The sequence below is a fragment of the Bos indicus genome, chromosome 28 (assembly GCF_029378745.1).
Source record: "Bos indicus isolate NIAB-ARS_2022 breed Sahiwal x Tharparkar chromosome 28, NIAB-ARS_B.indTharparkar_mat_pri_1.0, whole genome shotgun sequence".
Classification (NCBI taxonomy): Eukaryota; Metazoa; Chordata; class Mammalia; order Artiodactyla; family Bovidae; genus Bos; species Bos indicus.
In genome coordinates, this window is record NC_091787.1 from 42,686,681 (window position 1) to 42,708,068 (window position 21,388).

Below are 21,388 nucleotides of genomic sequence, written 5' to 3' on the forward strand. Positions count from 1 at the left end.
TGTCCTTCACTATGTCCTGGAGTTCACTCAGATTCATGTCCATTGAGTCAATGATGCCATCTGACCAGCTCATCCTCTGCTGCCCTCTTCTCCTTTAGTGTCCACTTTTTGCCTTCTTTTTTATTACGTTTTTTATCATAAACACAACAACCTACACAACTCTACATGTCAAAGCTGTAAATTTAATAGAGAAATGGGAAAGAAAGCAGAAAAGGACCTACCGTGGCCCACTGAAACTTCACGCCCACTTCTGGGAACGAGTGTTAGGAGACCTTTAGCACAGAAGTCAGAGTTTTATCTCGAGTTTCATTACAAACCCAACTCGAAACAAGGCTTACTCAAGGTCAGATACTTCAGAATTGAGATGAAAATTTTAACATGAGGATGTTCTGCCAGTTTCTGTCTTTATGTGATTCAAGCTCAGACTCCAGGTGTGATCTCCAGGAGCCCACAGTATTCCTCACTGAGGGTGGGTGGCCCTGAAGGGAACGTCCTCAGCCCACAAACCTTAGTCCACAAACAGGACTGCATCCCTCACGTCCTCCCACCTGGAAGTCCAGGCCTTCCGTGGACCTTCCATTCACAGCCAGGATAATGTCACCAACTGCCATGGCCCCGTTCTCCTCCGCCGGCTGCCCAGGGAAGAGCCGCTTAATCATCACGAGATCACTCTTGAGGTGGCCGCAGTGCTCGCTCTCCATCTGCACAAAACTGAATCCCAAACCACTGGCATTCTTTTTTAGCTTGACTTCAAACTTGGGGCCTGTATCACGGGATATGAATAAGATCCATCCTTCAGTAAATTACAGATGAAATTTGCCAGCCTCAAAATGCAAATTGTCAAGTAGATGAATTATTTCTGTTTTATGTTAAAAGATTTCACTTTGTTCACTTTTATACAGAGTCTATTATACATTTTATAGGTCAATGCCATCCAGTAGAAATATGTGAGCTGCATATGCAAACTACATATGTAATTTCAAGGTTTAACCCAACATATCTAACGTATTACCTTTTCAACATGCAATCAATGTGAAAAAAAATTATTAATGAGGTATTTTACATTCTTCTTATGAACTAAATCTTTAAAACTGAGTATGTATTTTATCAGTTTGGATTGGCCACACCTCAAGTATTCAATAGCCACATGGGCAAGTGGCTATCATATTGGACAGAGTAATTATAGATAGCCAACAAAGTTATATGTAAAGATACAGTGTATAGCCATCTACAATAGACCCGTATCATTTAGGAAAACTTTTATCTCATATATTCCTGTTACCCTTTTAGAACCCCAGTCATCTTTTAGTGTACTTGAAAAAAACTTCTGGAACAACTAGACCATGACAATAATTATGGCCAACTCTATGAAAATGTTTTTGCTGCCATTTTGTTTGGCCCTGTGAACTGACCATAGAGAAAACAACTGCTTCTGGGCACCAAGGTGGACACAGACTCAGGAACTTTCTAGTCTGGCAGCTGAAGAGGTCTCTAGGCCTCCCCTGGTCTGCCTGTACCACCCCAGTAGAGGGACAGAGCACTAATTTATAAACTCGGATTTGGGGCGAGAATGAAAGTGTCTGAAGCAATTAGGTTCGGGTGCGTCACATGACCAACTTCAGCAGCATCGTCATCTGACCACCGTAGCTCACTCTGAAGTTGGTTTCTCAAAGGCCCTCCGTGGAAACGGGCTTGTTTTACGCACACGCCTCCCCCTCCACCACGTGTATTCAACCTGACTTATGCCTTCAGAAAAATCTCCATAAAGGGGTTGAAGCTCCAAATCATGATATTTTAAGGGAATAAGTGTATTCCAGCAGGAAACAAAACCATAGGAAAGTCAGAAAGGCAACCCATCAGAAGATGTGCTATAGCGTCCCCGTAAACTGATCATGGGTTTGCTTTTTTAAATGCTAATAACTAGGCTAGGTTTCTGAGCACCTTCCTCTCCTCACCCACCTCAGCATTCCTCAGATTTTGCCACAAAAATCTTGGCTGAAATATGGACATTTGGTCAGAAAAGGCATGACCCTTTCATTTCAATTTCAACCCCAAACACTTATACACAAGCATTCCAGCAGCTGATCCGAAAACCTCAGAAGGCTTTGGGGCAGAATTATACCTGGTCATCATATTTTGGACACTGCATTTTCTTCCCTAGAAATATTTCATTAGATTGCCTTCCATCACATCAGAAAGTCGGCCCCATTATAACCACCACTGCTCATTATCTTTTGAGAACCCAGATGAAGCCTTCCTGCTTTCCCTTTGGAGATGACAATTCAAAAGCAGCACAGGATGACAGGACAATAGTAACACTCAACTCTCTCTCCTCTCACCATCTGTCGCCGAGACACTGCTTGCGGGCCTTCCAGGCAAGACTGTTGCCAAGGAAACAGCCGTGCACTCCTCTCCCATCCTGTCATTAGCAGAAGGACACTGCTGTGCAATCCTGGGGCCTCTTCTCTCTAAGACCAGTCTTGCAACCTAGAAGTGTGGGTGGATGAACTCAATTTACACCTCATATGGAAACCAGGAGGCTCTCCCTCCACACTGCAAATGCTTCATAATTTTTTTGATACTTCTAGTAGCTGCCTCATTTGAATCTCAAATCAAAATCTCCAATCTAGCCTATTTGTTGGGGTCCAGAGCCATATTTCCAACTGTCTATTGGACAAATGATCCTGGAAGTAATGCATGTACTTCCATTTCAGTATATTCAAGTCCAAATCATCTTCTCTGTCTCGCTCACCCTCCCTGCCCCTTCCTCATTCTGCCTAAAACACTCCTATTCTTGCCTTTGCTCTCTCAGAACCCAGACCTGTCCCTCAGCTAACCTCCCAGGGGCCACTCTTGCAGTAGCCCAACTCTCTTCCTTCCACCTTCCAAATACACATCTGGCTTCCAAGGCTTGCATGTTCTCCACCAGAAACATCCCCCACAATGTTCCCTTCTCCATTCCCTTCTCCCTTGCCAATGGCCAGCTGAACTGGAGCAAGTGCCCTCTCACTTGACGTCCTGGACCCTATCTCCTCTTCCTTCAGTCCATTCCCCTCAAGGTTATTGGTGGATTAAAATAAGACAGAGTTGAACGTGCAACACTCTTGATTAAAAGTCTCCAGTGTTTTCCATCACCTAAAATTCAACCCCTCGGGACAGTATCCCAGGTGGCTTAAGTCCATCCAGCCTCCCCCTTTATTTCTGGTTCAGTTTCCCACCCTCCTCCCCCACACCATATGCTCCCATTACCCAGAGCATGACCCCATCACCTGGAAGCTCTTGATTCTAAGCTTCCACTCAGGGAACCCAACCCTGCCAACATCCTCCTGCAGCAATGGTCATTCAGCACCAAGCCTGTGACCCCAGAGTGACAGTTGCTACCTGTCATCACTGCTAGTAGGTTGGCCAAATACATTCTCTGAGCACGCCCATTAGCAAAGTTCCAAAGAATACAGAATACTAATAAATGATGACTCTGTTTTCAAGATATGTCAACCATGGTCACCAAGACAAGTAAATCTCACCACAAACTAGAAGAATGCTTTGGGCAAGGAAGCAAAAGGAGGCCCTTCCTTGCCTCTATTTGCCAGAGGGGGTCCTAGGGGTTCTCTGCATTTCTGCCAATTGCTCAGTTGCCAAGAGGGAGACCCCAGCTCTCTGGCTTAGGACACTGTGGCAAGCAGAACCTCCCACTCCCAGGTGGAGGATGGGACAGAGAACAATACAATCCAGATGCTGCCTGGATACTGCACAGAAAGAGAACTTTGAAGTTAATGCTCTGTGCATCCTGATTTCTACGTCATTGTTGTTAAAGGACCCCCAGGACAGTGTGTCCTATAATTACAAAAGATGATGGGACTGTCACGAACTTGGGGTGTGCTGGGGTGTCAGTGCATGCCAAGACCAGTGCTGAGAGGCCCTGAGAGCAGATGGAGGCATTGGCCAGCTACGGCTGGAGCTGAGGGTATGAGAGGACGGCCGGAGCCAGGCAGGAGAAACCCCTTCACTTCATCAGCTCAGTCCAACTGTCTGATTCCAGACTTTAGGCAAGTGACAGGAAGATTTTCAGGGCTCTCTGTGGGAGGTGAGCTTCCCTGCCTGGGAACATCTGCCTGCTCCCTCCTGACTTTGACACCTCCAGGGAAAGTGCTGCTGAAAGGTAGATGTGAAAGGAAAAAAAAGCAAACAAAAAAGAAAGTCGCATTTGTTTCCTGCCTACCACTCTCGCACCCAGAGGCAACTGCAGCTTCCGATGTTGCCAGGAAATCTCTGGAGGGATGGGAAGCTCCTCAGTAACCAGTAATGTTGCACTCACCTGTCCAGAGCCCTTGAGGCACTGCACGGCCTGCTTGTGGGTGAGGCCGCACAGACTCACTCCATCCACCTGCAAGAGCCGGTCACCTGGGAGGGGAAGATGTCATGTCCCCGAGCTCCTCAAGCTGCAGGAAGGACTCGGGAGACCCTGCCCAGCACCTCTCCATGCAGCCTCAAGGAGGAAGCTGGGAGGAGCCCCGACTAGGCCTGAGTACTAGCCCCTATGAACACCTCCACACTCAGTGGTCCAGAAACTTCTGTCATTGGCTCAGCGTAGTTAAGCCAACTAACAAGCACGGCCTTGTCCTTTTTCTCAACTTCCCATGAGACTATTTTTGAAAGTTTTTGCAAGTCTCTTACAAGTAACATTCATATCTCCAGGACATTTTTTATTTCAAAAAAAGGTCAGGGAGACCCAGTTGATGCCAGGGACACTGAAATTCTAGTGGAAATGTATGTAGGTAAGATCTCAGTGCATTTTTTAGCTCCATTCTGGCCATTTTGGAGAGCAGTGAAAACTCTCCCCCTTCCTTCAGAGCAATGGGCTTGAGGAAGGCCAGATAGGAGGCTTGCTGGAGCACTACTCCCATGAAAGCCAAATGGCCACAAGCTTATTTAAAAATCTCATATTTTTAAATCACCTGTTTCCCAAGTATTTTGAGCCCCATGTTACGTGTCAGGTAGGTGGGCTTTTCCAGGTGAAGAGGCTGAGAGCTAGAGAGACAATCATTTGTACAGGAGAAAGAGTGAGAGTTGGGCAAGCCTTGCAGGCTGCAACCCCCAGGCCAGGGATCCTCACACCACAGAATGCAGAGCCCATCCCTCACCCTGCAGGATCCGCCCTTCCTTGGCAGCTGGCCCTCCGGGAACGATGGATTTCACATAGATACCTCCACAGAACACACTTGTGTTAATTCCTCCCTGGAAAATACAATAAAAAAAAAACAACTCACCAGCCATTTGCTCCCCTCCTAAAGGGGCTTCCCCAACCTCCCTGACTCAGAGAACCCCCATCTGCCATGCAACTCTACCTATCATGTCCTATTTATGTGACACCATCTTATATATTCACTTGTTCGTTTAGGCTATATTATCCCCTGAGCAGGAAGGTGAGATGCTCATAAGAAGTATAACAATATGAGCTGGATGAGAGAGTTGTGCTGTGTCCAGCCCAGCACTGGCCCATGGCAGATGCTCAGAAATGAATCATATCAATGCTGCACTTTGTGTCTCCATAAGCAGAGACCAGCAAAGGTGGATACAGCTATGATCCAAAAGGCTGGTGCCTGGCCTGTCCCACACACTCATGTGTTGATCTGTGTATGCAAAGGTAGAATTCAACTACACAGCGTTCTTCAGTTTACTGTTTTTTTAACTTAACAATAGATCACTAAGGTCCATACCATCACTAGACAAAGACCTAACCCTTTTTCTTCTAGTTTTTCCATGCACGTATGTACACACGTATAAAGATTCAGTGGGGTTATATCATCTATGTACAATTTTTATCCTCACTCCTCCAGGGTCCGCCAGATGGAGCTCCAGAATCAAATGCAGTGTCCATGCTGAATAGAAGTCTTGCCAACCTGACTTTGTCCTGGCCTTGAACATGGGAGCATGAGGCCCCGCTGTGTCCCTGCTGCAGATGACTGGAGACAACCCCACCCATCTTCGGCTTGTGTCCCTGAATCCCCACCCTGCCACCCTCTCCTTATTGTCCAGTGTAACCTTAATCCCAACCATGCTCCTTGGAGTGTCTGCTCATCCCAAGCTTGTCATTAGTCCTGCAATTTCACCTTCAACTCCTATTCCTCACTGAGGCTCCCACAGATTTCCTTGGTTCATCACTTCTGGCGTGCTGCTTGTACCCAATGGGCACTGGGTTATTAGAGACTGGCATATGAGTGTAATGCCCACCAAGGCTTCAGATGAACATCTTTCAACTATTTACTTTTCAAACTCTTAGAAATTCTTACAGTCACGCTGAATCCAAGTGTCCCATCTTCTTTAACCAGCTCCACAAAGTAAATTTCGCTGGCATTGGTTTCTGAAGGTGATGGAGGACAGGAAGAACCAGCACCCTGCACAAACAAACAGAAGGAGAGAAGGTGTGAAGGCACGGGCCCTGCCTGAGCAGATGGCATCTCTTACCTCTCCCTCACTCTCAGGAGATAGAGAAAAAAAATTGCACACTAAAATAATCATAAGTTTCAGGGTTGGGCCAACAGAGGATTCCTTGTATGAAACTTGGACTTGTCTCCTGGTCACTCCAGCCTTGTTTCCCAATCCACAGGACTGGAATGAGCGATCTCCTTCTAACAGTGAGTATGAATGATGCCTGATGCCTAACAAGGACTCAATCGATTCCCTTCTGTTTCTACTTGAGATGCAAATATTGTTATGAGAACTGAAGTCATTCAGACACTTCCTACACACGACACCATTCAAGTGAGGGCATGCTGGATACCAGACACATAGTAGCTGCCCCAGCAGAAGAAAACCTCGGGAGGATCTTCAGCCATGTCTAGCGAGAGTAGCTGCATGGGTCTCTACTCTACAGTGAGTGAATGCGTGAGGGAAGGACAGAAGAGAAAATCATCGACCTCATCCCAGGCATTCTGCTCAGTGCTGTGACACATGATATGTTAAGTCATCCTTCCAATCATAACCTTAATCGAGCACCCACTATATGCCAGGTACTGTAAAAGTTGGGGAGGTGGCAGTGATGAGACACGCATGCCCATATCGAACACTTCTAATGGGGAAGGATCTTCCAATGAGCTGTGCCAAGAAGATGGGGCCACATACTCCCAGCCTTTTGTCCTATCTGCCTCCTTGACTTAGCTTCTTCTTGGTCTGCCTTGTCAGAAAATACAATTAGCACATAGAAAATAAATAGGCTGAAGTAAGCTAAAAAATAAATCTTTGATACTAATATTTGGTCTTTGACTTTAGTTCCTGACACAGAGCTCTCAAATCCCTTGGAATTTTCTTGGTGAGGAGAATGTCTTTGGTTCTAAAGAGTGGACTCTGACTTCCTGTACAGTTTCAGGATGGGGACTGGTGACCAGAAAATCAAACCATGATTAGAAGCTTGGAACTTTCCACTCCACCCAACTCCCCATGCTCTGGGGAGGCAAGAGGAGCTGGAGGTTGAGCTAAAGATCCATCATGTCTGTGTGCTGAAGCCTCCATAAACATTTTAAAAGTATGGGATTCATAGCTGCTGTGTTGATAAACGAATCTACACAGGAAGTATGGCACACCCGCACTCCAGAGGGAGAAGATCGCGCTCTCAGAACCCTTCTAGACTCCATCCCGTGCATCTCTTCATGTGCCTGTTTCCATTAAAAACATCCTTTACAGTAAATCAGCAATGGCTGATTTCCATTTGAAACTGAACCGTTTCTGAATGAAACTCTTTTCCTGGGTTCTGTGAGTTGTTCTAGGAAATTAACAAACCCAAGGAGGTGGTTACAGAGAACTCCAGTTTGCAGCCGCGTCGGACAGGAGTGTGGGTAACCTGGGACCAACGACTTGACTGTGATCTGAAGTGGAGCCATTTCAAGGACCTATTCCTTCACCTGTGGGATCTGGTGCTAATTCCAGCCCATTAGTGACAGAATTGCTCGATGTGGAAAATCCACAAAACTGGGGTCACGGTGAGATAAAGGAGAACAGAGGTTCATTCTGGACGCAGGGCTTTGAGGTGGAGTGAGCCAGAAGACACACAGCTGACAGCGCTCCATGGGGCCCAGAGCAAAAGGGAAAGAGATCTGTGGGGCAAGGAGCCCTTTCCATCAGTGAAACACAGCTGGAGGGTGGTGGCCCAGGATCTAAGGCAGACAGTTCTCTGCACCCCGAAGCCAGCCTTTCTCTTCTTCCTCCTTGGTGTGTTGTCAAGAGCAAAGCCAATGAGTTGCAGCCTGAGGGCCAACTAGAGGCCAACAATGCGAGAGGTCTGATTGTCCCTGCATTGGCCGCAGCAGCAGCCAGTCATTACCAGCCGCCGTTTTAATTAGTGGCCGGGGCCACTGAAACCTTGAACACTGAGCCCTGGCACTGCACGCGAAGTTTTCCCCTTTGCCTTTTACATTTTTCTCAATAACCATGTACTGTGAGCATTTATTTCCATTTTGAAGATGAGAAAACTGAGGGTCAGAGAAGTTAAGTAACCTCTATCCGCCTGACGTGGCAAATAGAGAACAAAGAAGAACTTTTGAGCCAAGGCTGCTGGGCTCCACAGCCTGTTCTCTTTACTCCGGGCTCTAGAGTGAAGCAAGAGGATGATTACCTTTAACGGCAGAGCAGACAGCTGAGGGCTCAACCCGGGCATTACGCTCTGAGTCTGAGCCATTTCCAGTTCTTCGATATTTCTCTCCCGGTCTTGTGTGTGTGATGAAAGACTTCCCTGGTGCCCATTGCTCAGGCTGTCTGTAGAGCATACCCCTGAATTGGCTGTGCTGTTCTTCTCCTCGCTTGAGGTATTGCCACAAACACCTAGAAAAACAAGCCAAGAGGAAATTGACAGCCTGGAAAAAGGCTGGTGTCTCGGTGGCATTTCTATGTGGGGCACCGTGTTTTCCTCCAGTGATGGAGAGGTCTTTCATAGCAGCTGGGAGCCGGGTGAGTTTAGCACCTCACAAAACATGATGCATTCAGAGTAGAGGAAGGGAGGATTCTGGATGTGCTCTAGAAGCTTAGATAGAGCTCGTGTGACCCAATTATGAAAACGCAGGAGCAACGGACAGCTATAATGGCAGTTCCCCCTAACTAAGCTCTTGTCATGGGATGAGCACCAAACACACACATATATATGTACCTTTCCATCTGTTTTACATGCCCGCCAGGAAGGTGTGACCCCAGCTCAAACATAAAAAAGCAAAGTGAAAAGGATTAAATCTTGCCCAAGACCCCATAACCAGCATGCGCTCTTAAAGCTGGCCTCTTCCAGGGTCCCTGCTGATCGCACCTGTAATCACCCTATGATCCAAAGACCAAAGTGTCCAGTCACTGGGAGCAGCTTTGCACTAACTGATGGTGGACTCCTTTCTGGTGAAGACTGGGCCACTGATTGCCTTTTACCCCATGTTTTACCCGTGAGCTGACATACAGCAGAGGAAAGAACCTGAAGAACCAACAGGCAAAACCCTGGGCAAGGTGATTCCCATTTCTGGACCTTGACTTCCTTCTATCTAAAATAGAAATAGTATCAACCACTTCGCAGGGCTGGTGAGGCTTAGAGATTACATACATACATATATAAACATGGAGAGAGAAGGGGAGAGAGAGATTACAGCTTAGTACTTGGTACCAAGAGCCTGGATATGTGTATTTACTATTCATGCGTTAGTATCAGTGATTCAACTAGATCCCCGTATATACGAGGAAGGAACACAGTTAGATTTTCTTTAAATCTGGATATATAGACACATAAGTAAGTTTACGACTTTTGATACAGACTCATTACCACCCAAGAAAGTGCCCAAATCCAGTGAGTGAACTTAATTTAATGAATTAGATTAAAAGTTGTTCAATCCTAAAGGTATTCGGTAGAGAGTGGTAGAGCCACCATTCGGTAATGCCTTATTTCTGGCCATTTTATTCAGATTCTGCTGCCATTGTCCTCTGGCAACACTGGCAGCATCTGTTCATTTTCTCCCGTACCCTCGACAAGAGATGAGGACAGGACTTATAATTGTATTAAAATGTCAAGCTGTGCAACGTATGTCCTGCCTAATGGAAATACAAGCTAGGAGACCTTCTACGGGTAATTAAAACTCATTTTACTGTAGATGGTGATGACTTCTCCTGAGAGAATGATACCTGTCTTGTTCCTGACCTCCAATCTAGAGCACCTCCCCCAGTAGCACCTCAATCACATAGAAACTCCTGGCGACCAAGCCTCTGCCCACAGTGACCAGCTGGAGTCTCTGTGAAAACATCTTCCTCCAACAAAGGCAGCAGCTGTGTCGAGGATCTCCAGCTGTGACCAGGCAGTTACTCACAGGTGACAGGTCCCCAGGATGAGAGTGCGTGTAACTCAGAGGCACTGTGGCTGCGCTATCATCTAAAGTTCTAATATGAGACTGTGATTTTGAGCCTCACAGATTTGGGGTGCCACCCTCCAATCCTAGCTGGCACCCTTAACACAAATGACTCCAGCTCACCTGCATTATGTTTCTCGATTTAAGAAAAGGATGATTTGATTTCTCCTTTCTGTCCCTCCTGTGGAACGTGTAGAGGGAAACCAAGGACAGCTAAAGTAATGTGGGAAGGACAGTGACAATATACAAAAGCCAATACAGCGGTGAGCTGCGGCTGGTATTTTGGAAGGGCTGGGCAGGCTCCTGGGTCAGCTCTAAACACAGGGTGAAAGGCATACGTCTGCGGCCCCAGCTTTGCTGCCTCTCCCACTCCCCGTAGCTGCTGGGCCCGGGGGGGCTGCGGCCCCGGGAAAGCCATCTGGGGATGGTGTGCACACGTGCAGGAATGAGAGAGATTTTTCGGTGGGCACAGCAAAGGGGCAACAACATTCAGGACCCAGCACTGCTGGCTGGTGTGGCTTGAAGCGTTGCTGTGCACGAGAGGGAATATACAAAGCTCCTCGAGCGCGAGCCTTGCTTTGCAGGCAGTCTGCTGGCAAACAGGATCATCCAACCAAAAAGCAGTGGAGGGCCTAGGTGACTGGGAGGGAAAGAGATGTTAATACGCCCCATCACTTCCATCAAGCCCCCACCAAATCTGCCCCAGATAAACATAGTAATATCATTTTTTGATAGTAGATAGTCGTATAGTTATCTAAAGGATGAATAAAAACATCTTAAAAAGAGAAAAACAAACCTTTACTCGATTGATCTGTAACACGCTAAGCCTTGGTGAAGTAAGAACAGAATGCTTGTTATGTGAGTAGCCCCCACCCCCATCTCCTTCCCTTTTGATTGCCACACCTATGCCCCCAGCTATGCAGAAACCCCGCAGCAGCCACTTTCAATAAGGACTTGGGTGACAGAAAGCAGATCCTCCCTTCTCATGCAAGAAAACTGGCACCGAAACACGCAATGGCTGCATCTGATAAAGAACCAAGGCAGGCTTCCCCCGTTCAGCAGGACAAGCAACGGTAGAGCCTGTGCTGGCCCTGAAATTGTGGAGTTTATTGATTTGTGCCAAAGCCATTACCACGGGGAAAGTAATGAACAAGACCTCCATGACTTAAAACCCCAGTCCCAGAAGGTAAAGATGCACGCCTGAGAATAAAGAAGACTCTCCAGCTTCTGAAAGCAGATGAAGACATACCTTTTGACTGAGAAATGATTAACTCTATGTTGTCAGGAGAATTCTGAATCATTCTAACAGCCATATCGAATGTGAAGCCCTCCAGACTGATGCGATTCAGGGCTAGGATCTGCCCTCCTGGAAGAATAGACATCTCAATCATCCCATCAAGAAAATGAAAAAGAGCAATTCCTTAAAGCAGCATCTCTTGCAATTTAAAAAGACATACCTGGTTTGATCTTTTTGGCTTTTTCAGCTGGTCCCCCAGGTATAATAGAAGATATAAAGATGCCAGGATCCACTTTGCCTACATCTTCCCCCTCATTAATCACAAAACCTGTAGTCCAATTATATTAAAGAAGATGATGATGATTTTGCAGCTCAGAGAGGTTGGGTTATTTACTTGAGATTATGCAGCTGATATTTGTACCTAGGCCCTCTGATCTTCAAACAACTCTTTCTACTCTGCCATGACGCATGGAGAAAAGTAGATGGTCTCCCTTTCAGAAGCACAGCTAAAGCCCATGAATGTACATGGATTTTGCTCCAGTACATAATCAGAGATAAGAAAAAGATGATATTTAATCAAGTACTTTCTCTCAGTGCCTTATTTCTTGTAAGGTTATAATAAGGTTCTTAGGGGTCTTCAAATGTGGTAAAGTGTAAGAGGTGAAAAATATTGTCTATTCTTCTCCATCACTAAGAATTTCAATATACTAAGATATGGTGTTAGGTGAAAAATTGTTTTTCTACCTTGTTCTTAGATTTTCAAGATACACACTCCAAAATCTTATAGGATCTAAAAAGAAACTTTTGTCCCCAAAGTCCCATTACTCATTAGGGATATTTAAAGGGAAGAAAAAGAAGTGATCACTGAAAAAAGGCAAATTGGAAGAGGACAGGCAGGAAAAGGGAGTAGGAAAGTCTAAAGGGAAGATGGTACACACTTCCTTTCTGCCCAGAGAGAGAGAGACTGGGACTCCTCTACCGGGGGCCCTCTTACCAAAACCACGGTGTGGGTCCCGGCTCAGAGTCACATGCACAATTTCTCCATCTGGTTCAGCTATAAAGCTCCTTCTCCTGTTATTTCGTGATCCTAGATATGAAAATAAAGCCACACATTGTGCTTTTCCCCAAAATTATCTGAGAGGTAATGCAAAGGGTGTGAACAGCATTTCACACACACACGGGTGTGCGCGTGCATAATACTGGGCACCGACCAAGGAGCACATACCGGATGAGCTCACTGGGCCAGCGGTGGCTCATCAAAAGCAGAGGAAGGCAGGGTGGGCCATGTGCTTGTTCTGTACAACTTATTACAGCTATTCTTTTTCTGCACTGGTCTTAGGATAAGACAGAATTTGAGCAGAGGTGACTTTGCTGACAGGGCTTCCCAGAGAGTACAGTGGTAAAGAATCTGCCTGCTGATGCAGGAGATGCAGGAGACATAGGTTTGATCCCTGGGCTGAGAAGATCCCCTGCAGGAGAAAATGGCGACCCACTCCAGTATTTTTGTCTGGATAATCCCATGAACAGTGGAGCCTGGAAGACTACAGTCCATGGGGTCACACAGAGTTGGAAACGGCTGAGCAACTGAGCCTGTACAACCCTGCTGACGATGAAAGCCAGAACTAAAGTTGAGCGCAGAGATGACACAGCAAAGCCTTCCTCTTGTTGGCCCCTCACCACCAGGCGTGATGTGGCCTCAAAGTCCAGCGGAGGCACCCTGCAAGTTTGCCCCCAGCTTGGGTCTTGCAGGGGACTCAATACAGAGCCTTAAGGGGCATTCCAATTCTGACCACAGAGCACATGGACAAATCCCCAAACGGTAACCCACCCCTCAAAGATTTCCACATCACGCCCTCCCACAGGGCACCATAATAGGACTGGCACACAGGTCATGTAAAGAGCCTCCTGGTGGTATTCCAGATTCAGCCCCCAGGCTTAATGCTCACAAATAATATACATATTCATATTTATCTATATGTATATTAATATCTTCATAACACAAATATCTTCTCTAACTCAGGAACTTTTATGTCCCACTGGGGACCTTCCTAGAGGATATATGACGAAGAGGGAGGCCTTCTGCCCTGATTGTGTTTTCTGATAAGAGAAAGTGAAAGTGTTAGTTGCTCAGTCATGTTTGACTCTTTGCAGCCCCATGGATTGTAGCCCACCAGGCTCCTCAGTCCATGGACTTTTCCAGCCAAGAATACTGGAGTGGGTTGCCATTTTCTTCTCCAGGGAATTTTCCAGGGATTGAGCCCAGGTCCCCCGCACTGTGGGCAAATTCTTTACCATCTGAGCCCCCAGGGAATCCCCTTTCTGGTAAGTAGTGGGAGATGATATTCTGGGACTGCATGAAGAGTTGTAACAAAAATGAATGAAGCATTTTTCTAACCATGCCTCTCCATGGCAGGTGTTCCTCACAATGGACCAGAGTGCTCAGAATCTTGGCCAGTGCTCACACATTTCAGATCAATGTGCCCAGCCCAAGCCAAAGGTGGACAATAAGGGCTCTTCTCAACCATAAGGACTTTTGAGATTAATGGAAAAGCAAAAAGACTGTGAACATTGTTGGAGAAGCAAAATGAAGTGATGGCAAAAGACTGAAAGCAAGCTTAACGGGTAAGGTTTCCTTTACCCCTGCTTGGCCGATGGTTGGCCTGTACCTGTGCGCATGCTCTGAGCAGGCTGCCTAGAGAGAGGGTCACAAGTTGTTGGCTTCTGAATCAAACAGAGGCGCTCCAGCTGCTCTCGGCCAAGGCAGGGGCTGTGGGGAAAGACAACAAGTTTAGACAAGAGGCCCCTGGGAGGCAACTTCCCACCATTCAGAGTATGTGTGGTGGTCCCATGCTCTATCGGTCAGCAGATCTCTAGATGCCATCAAAGGCTGACCTGGTTATTCCCTTTTCATGGAAAGTTATCAGTAACCTCTGATGAAAGAGATGGGAATACCAGACCACCTGACCTGCCTCTTGAGAAACCTGTATGCAGGTCAGGAAGCAACAGTTAGAACTGGACATGGAACAACAGACTGGTTCCAAAAAGGAAAAGCAGTACATCAAGGCTGTATATTGTCACCCTGCTTATTTAACTTATATGCAGAGTACATCATGAGAAACACTGGGCTGGAAGAAGCACAAGCTGGAATCAAGATTGCCAGGAGAAGTATTAATAACCTCAGATATGCAGATGACACCATCCTTACAGCAGAAAGTGAAGAAAAACTAAAGAGCCTCTTGATGAAAGTGAAAAAGGAGAGTGAAAAAGTAGGCTTAAAGCTCAACATTCAGAAAACGAAGATCATGGCATCCGGTCCTATCAGTTCATAGCAAATAGATGGGGAAACGGTGGAAACAGTGGCAGACTTTATTTTTGGGGGCTCCAAAATCATTGCAAATGGTGACTGCAGCCATGAAATTAAAAGATGCTTACTCCTTGGAAGGAAAGTTATGACCAACCTAGACAGCATATTAAAAAGCAGAGACATTACTTTGTCAACAAAGGTTCGTCTAGTCAAGGCTATGGTTTTTCCAGTGGTCATGTATGGATGTAAGAGTTGGACTATAAAGAAAGCTGAGCATCGAAGAATTGATGCTTTTGAACTGTGGTGTTGGAGAAGACTCTTGAGAGTCCCTTGGACTGCAAGGAGATCCAACCAGTCCATCCTAAAGGAAATCAGTCCTGGGTGTTCATTGGAAGGACTGATGTTGAAGCTGAAACTTCAATACTTTGGCCACCTCATGCAAAGAGCTGACTCATTTGAAAAGACCCTGATGCTAGGAAAGATTGAAGGCAGGAGGAGAAGGGGATGACAGAGGATGAGATGGTTGAATGGCATCACCGACTCAATAGACATGAGTTTGGGTAAACTCCAGGAGTTGGTGATGGACAGGGAGGCCTGGCGTGCTGCGTTTCATGGGGTCACAAAGAGTCGAACACAACTGAGCAACTGAACTGACTGACTGACTGATGTGAGTCATTAAGGGTTGTGAAAACCTGGCATTCATAAACTAAAAGTAGAGGAGATTACTGAGGACTCTGATTCAGCTTTCGATTGAGAAGGCCGGCTGCCATGCAATGTTGCCAGTCCCCTCATGGGCATGTCCACTAGTGAGAGAGTCAGTTCCTAGGCAGGTTGATAAGGAGTCTAGGGGTCCCCAAGGAGAGAGGGGTCTGGAATTCTCAAGGAGGAAGAAAGGACAAACTTTTTTTCTTTCTCCACATTCCTTAGGATTATATAACAATAATGTATCCTACCTGAGGACAGTCTCTGGATTAAACCTTCTGGCTAATTCTGTTATCTTAAAATGTAAATTATGGGAGGTCTTTACAACCTCCAGACATTCTTTGGATTATATAACTTCGTTGTTAACACTAGCAAGCGGGTAGTCTTTCTGCTCCCTTCTGATGCCTATGTCAGAAGCTTTCTCTATCTCCTTTATACTTTAATAAAACTTTATTACACAAAAGCTCTGAGCGATCAAGCCTCGTCTCTGGCCCCAGATTGAATTCTTCTCCTCCGGGGGCCAAGAATCCCAGTGTATTCGCGTGATTCAACAACAACCTTTCACTAGCAGGTCACTGGAAGGGTATTTTGCAGTCAAAGCATTCTCAGATGGCCTCGAGTCAGTCATGGCTTCTTTGAGCTTTTAATCTATCAGGTGAGCTGAGCTCACCGTCCCAGTCATCCCCAGCAGAGGGCTGGGCATGTAAATAACACAGTCTTGGAGGCTTCAGACCAGTCCAGATGAGTACCGTCAAGAGGAGAAGAATCAGCCAGCCAAGCCCTGCCTTAAATTTGTAACCCAGAAAATTGTGAAATAGAATAACGCGATGCTTGCTATTTTAAGCCACTGTGCTTTGGGGTTGTTCGTCACACAGTAATAGATAGCTTGGCTTCATCATTACTGATTGGGTTTGCAGTATATGGTGATGCATATTTGCATCAACAGATTGGGAGCCATAATTTTCTATGAATTGCTTTAAGATATAATATATGCATCACAATCCAAATCAACCACCCTTTCCTCTTGCTGAAACAGATGTATAACTCATTCCAAAGAACAGCTCCTGTAACATCTTCATTGCTCCTGTCACGTCACATGCTGCCTGTGAATCTGTGCTATTTTTATTGCACCATGTTAGTGCAATCCAACTGATAGGCTAGTTTAAAATGTATGGATCATTGTGTTATAATGTAGAGTTATGTTGATAAGCTCATTATTTTGCCTTGCAAATTAAATTCCAAGTGATTCATCAACAAAGAAAGCAGCAGTAGTGTCGCAGTTAGGAGTGCAGATTCCAGGGCCAGTTGTGTGTGTTCAAGTCCCAAAATGGGAGAAAATAGAAACTGCTCTGTAGGGTTGTGAAGGCTAAAGTCTTTGATGGATACAGTGTTTAGAACAGTACCTGGTTCATGACAAACCCGAAAAGGTACTACAACTTGCTTATTTCGTCCTCATCAATTTCGTATCATCACCTAGCTCTTTCTCCGCCAAAAGATAGGGCAGCATAGCAGGGAGACACGGGATATCGGCCTTAGAGTGTTTAGCATAGATTTGGCCCACAGACAGCCTTCGGGAAATCTCTGTGGAATTAACTGGTAATTACCCAATGAACACGTACTTCCCTGAGACATCTGACCCCCTTTAAACAAGGTCTTCACGTAGGGATTGCTCCTGAGCAGCAAGTACACGGCGGTTCAGGCCCAGAGAGCAGACGTGTCAACCCACCTGCCTCTGAGTCCTTGGGCCCTTGTCCCCTTGCTGGTCTCCACGGTGAAGTTATCCAGCGACCTGCGCAGCAGGCCCCCCGCGGCGTCCTCCAGCCCAGGTATGAACAGCGCGTTTTCTGAGCTCGACAGTCTCTGAATCCAAGTGGGTTGGTTGGACTGGGCCAGGTGTGCAAGACTCAGACTGGCCATTTGCACACACTTATCGGAGTCTGAAATGTGGCAGAAACAGATAAACATAAATACCCACAAGAATGATGCTGGTTCCATCACTCTCATGGCAGCAACACATCACAGGCCCCAGGTGCTGTCCTGGCTTTACTTTGTCTGCAGCGAGGGACCTATTTTTCCTCATGCTGGCTCGTGGAGCTGCTGTGATGAGCCCTGAGAATGCCAAGTCTGTCTAGTTAGCACTCACTAAGGAAAGAAAACTCAGACACACAGGTAGGAAGAGACGGGATACCCTCCATGCCCCGGCAGCTGAAGGACTTTGAGGCACAGTTCACGGCAGTGTCACAGCGCCAGCAGAGCCTGGTGTAAAATTAACTGCCGCCACCCATTCTGCTCGCTGCCTTTACAAACCATCCTCCAAACGTTAACAAATAGGTCTGCAGATTACCTGAGCTCCCAAGACTCCTCTCTGCCCTGTGGAACACAATCTTTCATCTCTACACAGCTTAGTTTCCTTACTAATAAGATTTAAGATCCGATTTTCTGAAATATGAATAGATCAGATGCGTTGTCTTCCAGTTTTAACAACGCCCTCCCTCCCTTCTTACAGAAAGAGGTAACAAATGGTTTTGATGAAATCCCTAACGTGAGCCCAGGAATGTGAGTGACTCTCACCACTTCGTTCGTAAGAAACTGGATTTGATAGATAGATTCCTTAACGTAACTAGGATTTATACAAAGTCCAGTTTGTAATTTGAAAAAAGAAAATGATGACTATGTTCTGACTATCAACAGATGGCACGACCCTGTTACGACCAAGAAGAAAAGAATGCTCAGCACGTGGCACTGGTGTGGCTCCAAGCTGTGTGTGTGAGCGCGTGTCTGCACTCGTATCTAAAGCAGTGAGGTGCCTTCAGTGAGAGCTTGTCCATGAGCGTTTATTTCCTCTAGGAGACAATCCCCCTAACGCACAGCGGGCCTGGTTCACTGTCCGTACCGCACCCACTGAAAAAGGTAGCTCTTTTTTTCTTTTTGGCCTCACAACATGGCATGTGGGATCTTAATTCCCTGACCAGGATCAAACTTGCACCACCTGCAGGGATCGTAACCACTGGACTGCCAGAGAAGTCCCAAGGTAGCCTTTAAAAAATATTTTGGGGAAACGTTCTGTGTCTAGGAGGCACTCAGCACCATCATTCACGTACAGCAGGCAAGGGAGATGGAGAAGGAAATCGCAACCCACTCCAGGATTCTTGCCTGGGAAGTCCCATGGACAGATGGGGCTACAAAAGAGTCAGACACGATTTGGCGACTGAACACAACAGGCAAGGAAGAAAAGAAGACTGAACGCAATTTGAATATGATACAGCAGCAATGGCAGTGATATCCACACTAGCAGCCCACCCGTCCTGTGTGCTTGTCACATGCCAGGCACAGTGGTAAGCATGTTATCTGTATTGTCTCACTTAATCCTCACAAGAACCCTGTGGGTTAGATATTATTATACCCATTTTATAGATGAGGAAAAGTGAGGCTAAGAGAGAGTTGACAATTTGCTCAAGGTCCCCAGGGCTTGTAGGTGGTAGAGCAGGACTCACTCAGCTGACTTTATAGCCCATACCAGAAAATGGATGTACCGAGGCTGTGGAGATGGAAACAGCATGGGAGATTCATCTGAGGCGTTTCCAGCCCCCTCCGATTGCCAAGGTCTAAAGGGACAGTGACCTTAGCCTTAATTATGGTGGATATTTAATACTCACAGGGAGACACTGTAGAGAAAGAAAGTGATGACAGGGACTCAGCTCAAAAAGGTTTTGTGGATTTCAAAGAACCCTATGTACAGAGGTTGGCAGTACGGGAAGAAGAGGTGTGCCCAAGAGAGGAAGGCTCCAGAAGGTAGCAGAGGAGTAAGATCACAAAGGGCCTGCATTCCCAGCAGAGTTCTGTCCCCAGCAGAAGATGGGGAGCATTGGTGCGCCAGAGAGGAAGCCACAAGGAATCGGAGAAGGGGACTAGGGCAGGACGGCGGCTGGTCACTGCAGGTCTGTGGAGTCTGACAGCCACAAGCTTGCGGAAGGGCCACAAGCACCCCTGAAGCTTTCGGCCATCTGTCTGAAAGGACGAGAAAAGGCCTGTGGTCCCCCTCTGCGATGCTGACAGATTCTCTCTGATTTAATCCTGAATTTATGCACTTGTAGAAGCTCGGTGATTTTTCTCTCACCCCAGGGAATCAAATATAACTATAAAGTAATATGCTTGTTGAGACAATTCACAGAAGAATGACTAAGAAACATTTGGAAAACGTCCAGCTTCCCAACAGTCAAAGAAATGTCAAATGAAACAACACCAAGGAATCATCTCTCCCCATAAATGAACAAAGATAAACATGATGATATGTCTTCCAGCAAAGATGCAGTGAAGCAGGCACAGTGATACTGGGCACGGGAATGGTGCTCAGAAAACCAGCAAAAGCCCTAAGACTGCCCCTGCTTTGTGTCCCAGATTTAAATGAAATCCAGCTTAAACAAATAATACAAGATACAAAAAAGTTTTTCTCCCACTGATGTTTGCTGCAATATTATTTATGATATTGGAAACTGAAAACCAAATATAAAATCAAAATAGAGGCACAATTAATTAAGTGGTTGTATTTCCACACCAATTATCCATCCATTCATTCAAAAAACGTGTGTTAATATTAACCGTCTCCCACTTGATACACCTCTGTTTCATGTTGGAACAGTAAAGGCGGGGACCCTCTCCCTACCCTCTGGGAACTCCCAGCTCACTGAAAGGTGGAGGCAGACACATCCACAAATCAAAGGGGCTGAGCCCCTTCCCACACGTGAGAAGGTGGAGCCTGCACGAAAGGAGGAGCAGTCAGCTCCATCTGGGAAGGGAGCACAGAGGCGGTTAACTGGCAAGGACTGCAAGGAGCGGATTGTCCTTGAACTTATTCTTGGAGAATCAGACTTATCTTGGTTGTCTGAGCCTGGAAGAGCATGGCAAGTAGAGGCCATGCAAATATTAGATTCCCCAAAATTCCTATTATGGTCGAATCTGTAGTTTGAGAAAACAGTGTATTATGAGCAAGACAGGCTTAAAAGGACTAATTTTGCTAGTAAGCCCATGGAGTCTTTATAAATATTTTATGTTCATTGATATCAGGCAATAAAATAGATACGGATGATGTCTCACACTTTATTTTAGCAATAGCAGGTAAAACATAATTTACATTCATTATTTCTAGCTCCCTGGAAACATCATAGAAATGCTAGTCTGTGACTTCAAAGACATATTTATATATTTGTTTGGTTTTGCTGAAAATAATAGGCCACTTTTATTTTCTGTATTTGGTTCTGCATCTGAATGCTCAACAATTTTGTTTCCTATTTGATCCCCAGGATCTCCAGGATGCCAGGATGCAGGGACGCAGCTCCCCTGTGAATTGACTGGTGCCAAACAAAACCCCTTGGCATGCTGCAGTCTATGGGGTCCCAGAGAATCGGACACGACCGAGTGACTGAAAACAAACAAAACCCCCACAAGCAGGAAGCTGCCGTAACGTGTCACGAGGAGCCATGAACATCAGACGTTCATTCTAGATGAGTGAGAACAGCACGTCCTGTTGGGGCACAGCACGAACCCGCTGGATGGGCAGTTGCTCAGTTGAGGACACCGAGGCCCAGAAAGGCAAGTGAGTGTTCACAGTCACGCAGCTAGTACCTGGCATAGCTCTGAGTCTGCTGGACTCCAGGGTCCACATTCCAAGCCTGGGGTTCATCTGCGTCCAGATCACCTGGGTCTTCACAAGGGCAGATTCTGACTCAGGGGCCTGAGACTCTGCCTTCCTAACTGGCTCCCAGGTGACGCACACACAGGGACCAC

The 21,388-nt window shown here is 46.3% G+C and overlaps 1 protein-coding gene across 8 annotated transcripts in view; it reads right to left on the reverse strand.

Moving 5' to 3' along the window:
* FRMPD2 (FERM and PDZ domain containing 2) overlaps positions 1 to 21,388 on the reverse strand; it is a 109,576-nt gene that overhangs the window by 19,617 nt on the left and 68,571 nt on the right. For 7 of the 8 annotated variants that reach the window (XR_002180116.2, XM_019954209.2, XM_070782235.1 and 4 more), the window contains 11 exons: positions 17,331 to 17,541; positions 14,265 to 14,365; positions 12,593 to 12,685; positions 11,819 to 11,926; positions 11,611 to 11,727; positions 8,609 to 8,814; positions 6,291 to 6,395; positions 5,142 to 5,235; positions 4,316 to 4,401; positions 2,325 to 2,487; positions 549 to 763 (listed from right to left, as the gene is read on the reverse strand). Coding sequence is in view for 7 of the 8 variants with exons in the window: in XM_019954209.2 (XP_019809768.2) it covers positions 549 to 763; positions 2,325 to 2,487; positions 4,316 to 4,401; positions 5,142 to 5,235; positions 6,291 to 6,395; positions 8,609 to 8,814; positions 11,611 to 11,727; positions 11,819 to 11,926; positions 12,593 to 12,685; positions 14,265 to 14,365; positions 17,331 to 17,541 (1,499 nt within the window). In the remaining variant the exon portion in view is untranslated. The remainder of the gene's footprint in view (positions 1 to 548; positions 764 to 2,324; positions 2,488 to 4,315; positions 4,402 to 5,141; positions 5,236 to 6,290; positions 6,396 to 8,608; positions 8,815 to 11,610; positions 11,728 to 11,818; positions 11,927 to 12,592; positions 12,686 to 14,264; positions 14,366 to 17,330; positions 17,542 to 21,388) is intronic. The other variant, XM_019954208.2, reaches the window with a different exon arrangement.